Source organism: Chaetura pelagica, unplaced genomic scaffold (genome assembly GCF_000747805.2).
Source record: "Chaetura pelagica isolate M959 unplaced genomic scaffold, ChaPel_1.0 scaffold70, whole genome shotgun sequence".
In the NCBI taxonomy this organism is placed as follows: Eukaryota; Metazoa; Chordata; class Aves; order Apodiformes; family Apodidae; genus Chaetura; species Chaetura pelagica.
This window is the reverse complement of record NW_009952265.1, coordinates 5,965,239-5,967,469: the sequence shown is the minus strand read 5'-3', so window position 1 is coordinate 5,967,469 and position 2,231 is coordinate 5,965,239. Positions and strand designations below refer to the sequence as shown.

At 43.8% G+C, this 2,231-nt stretch overlaps 1 protein-coding gene across 1 annotated transcript in view; it reads right to left on the bottom strand.

The window, feature by feature from the left end:
- Positions 1-1,031, bottom strand: part of AQR (aquarius intron-binding spliceosomal factor) — a 52,522-nt gene extending 51,491 nt beyond the window's left edge. The window contains exon 1 of the mRNA XM_010007747.1: positions 1,026-1,031. Coding sequence (XP_010006049.1) covers positions 1,026-1,031 — 6 coding nt within the window. The remainder of the gene's footprint in view (positions 1-1,025) is intronic.
- Between the last annotated feature and the right edge of the window lie 1,200 nt (positions 1,032-2,231).

Sequence of the window (2,231 nt, the reverse complement as noted above, 5' to 3'; positions counted from 1 at the left end):
GTCGGTCGGGGGGCGGCGGGTGCGGGCCCTGCCCGGGGCAGCCGAGGTAGCGGCGCCGCTGCCCTTTGCCAGGCACACTCAGCCCGCTGTGTAGGAGCCTGAAGAAGCCAAAAGGTTGTGTTGAAGGAAGAGGGAGTGGTTAACACACTGGGTTGCTTCCATACTCCCCCTGTAAATGCTCTGTAATTCCTCTTCGAGTGACTCCTTCTATTTTGTTATTTATCATTTAGAGTGAAGGTTTCTGCCCATCTGACGTGGAAAAGGCCTGCTCTTGCTAACATGAGACACATGCCACATGGTGTGGGTGTGGCTGCATGCTCTGTCTACCAGGACTCCTGACAGAGGAAACCAGTGGAGGAGAGGAGAGTGGGAAAGAGGGAAGAAAATAAACACTTCCTCACAGCAGTCAGCAGTTTGGTCATGATTTGGAATGGTTTGCAATTAACATATTCTATGTGGTAAACAGATAAATTAAGGAGGATATTAACAGACTCCCTGGGGAAGTTACAGTGCTTTGTTTCTGGGTGCATTATCCAGCACCTGCCACTCTAGTACTTCAAACTTGCAGGCAGATACCATTGAAGTCTGTTTGAATTTGACCTCCTTTGTTTTAATACCAAGGTGATCTCCATTTCATTTCTTCAAGCAGAGGTTAAACTAAATATTCTTTTTGAAGTTGAATGAGAATGTACAATGGGAATGGAAAAAATAATGACAGTACCTTGGGTAGGACCAGACAGTGGCTGTATTCAAATAAATATGCCTGCTGCGTGCCTTTGCTTTTAATGATCCAGAAAAAAAAAAAAAAAAAAAAAGTTTTCTATGTAAAAGATACTAAAATAAAACAGTTACAAAGGTACCAGTAACAAATTCTGTAAACAACAAGGACTGAGCACTGTCTTATTAAATGACTGAAACCTTCAGGGGATCTGTATGCAGCTTTTTAACTGTCTGACACTTAAATCATTATAAAAATCAGTGTTTGAAGATGCTTCAATTTAAATTAATCAATGTAGAGGTTTCACCTTCATGACTGACTTAAGCTTATTGAAATTTGTGCAAATATAGATTTAGTTGCCATCACAGAAAATTGGTGGGATGGCTCGCAGCTGGAGTGCAGCAATAGATGACTACAAACTCTTCAGAAAAAATAGGCAAGGAATGAGAGATGGTGGGATGGCCGAATATGGTAGGGAGTGGTTTGAGTGCCTAGAGCTTAATCATGGTGATGACAGAGTTGAGAGTTTATGGATCAGAATGAGGGGAAAGTCAAATAATGCAGATAACATTGCAGGAGTCTATTAATATAGACCACCCAACCAGGATGAAGATGCAGATGAAATACTCTATAAGCAGCTGTGAGAAGTCTCACAATCACTAGTCCTTGTCCTTGTGGGGGAATTCAGCTTACTAGATGTCTGCTGGAAATACATCAGAGAGGAAAGAGCCTAAGGGGCTCCTGAAATGTGTGGAAGATAACACCCAGCTGCTGAGAGAGCCAACTAGGGAAGGTGCCCTGCTAGACGTGCTGTTTGTGAACAGAGGACTTGTGGGTGATACGATGGTTGGAGGCCATCTTGAGCATAGGAATAATGAAATAATAGAGTTTTCAATTCTTGGAGAAGTAAGGAAGGAGGTCAGCAGAACTGCTACCTTGGACTTCCAGAGGACAGACTTTGGCCTGTTTAAGAGAGTGGTTGAGAGTCCCTTGGAAAGCAGTCCTGAGTGGCAAAGGAGTCCAGGAAGGCTGGATGCTCTTTAAGAAGTGAAGGAGAAGGCTGTCCATGTGTGCTGAAAGACAAGCTAGCAGGGAAGAGACTGTTCTGACTTAACAGAGAGCTTTGACTGGAAATCAGGAAAAAAAAGGAGAATTTATGGCCTTTGGAAGAAAAAACAGGTTAAGGGGAGACCTTATGGCTCTCAACAACTACCTGAAAGGAGGTTGTAATGAGGTGGGGGTTGGTCTCTTCTCCCAAGCAACAAGCAAAAGGACAACAGCAAATCATAGAACTATTCAGGTTGGAAAAGACCCTTGGGATCACTGAGTCCAACCATCATCCCTACATTACAAAGTTCTTCCCTAAACCGTATCCACCAACACCACATCCAAATGACCCTTAAACACATCCAGGGATGGTGACTCAACCACCTCCTTGGGCAGCCTGTTCCAGTGTCTCACCACTCTATCTGTGAAAATTTTTTTCCTACTGTCCGGACTAAACCTCCCCTGT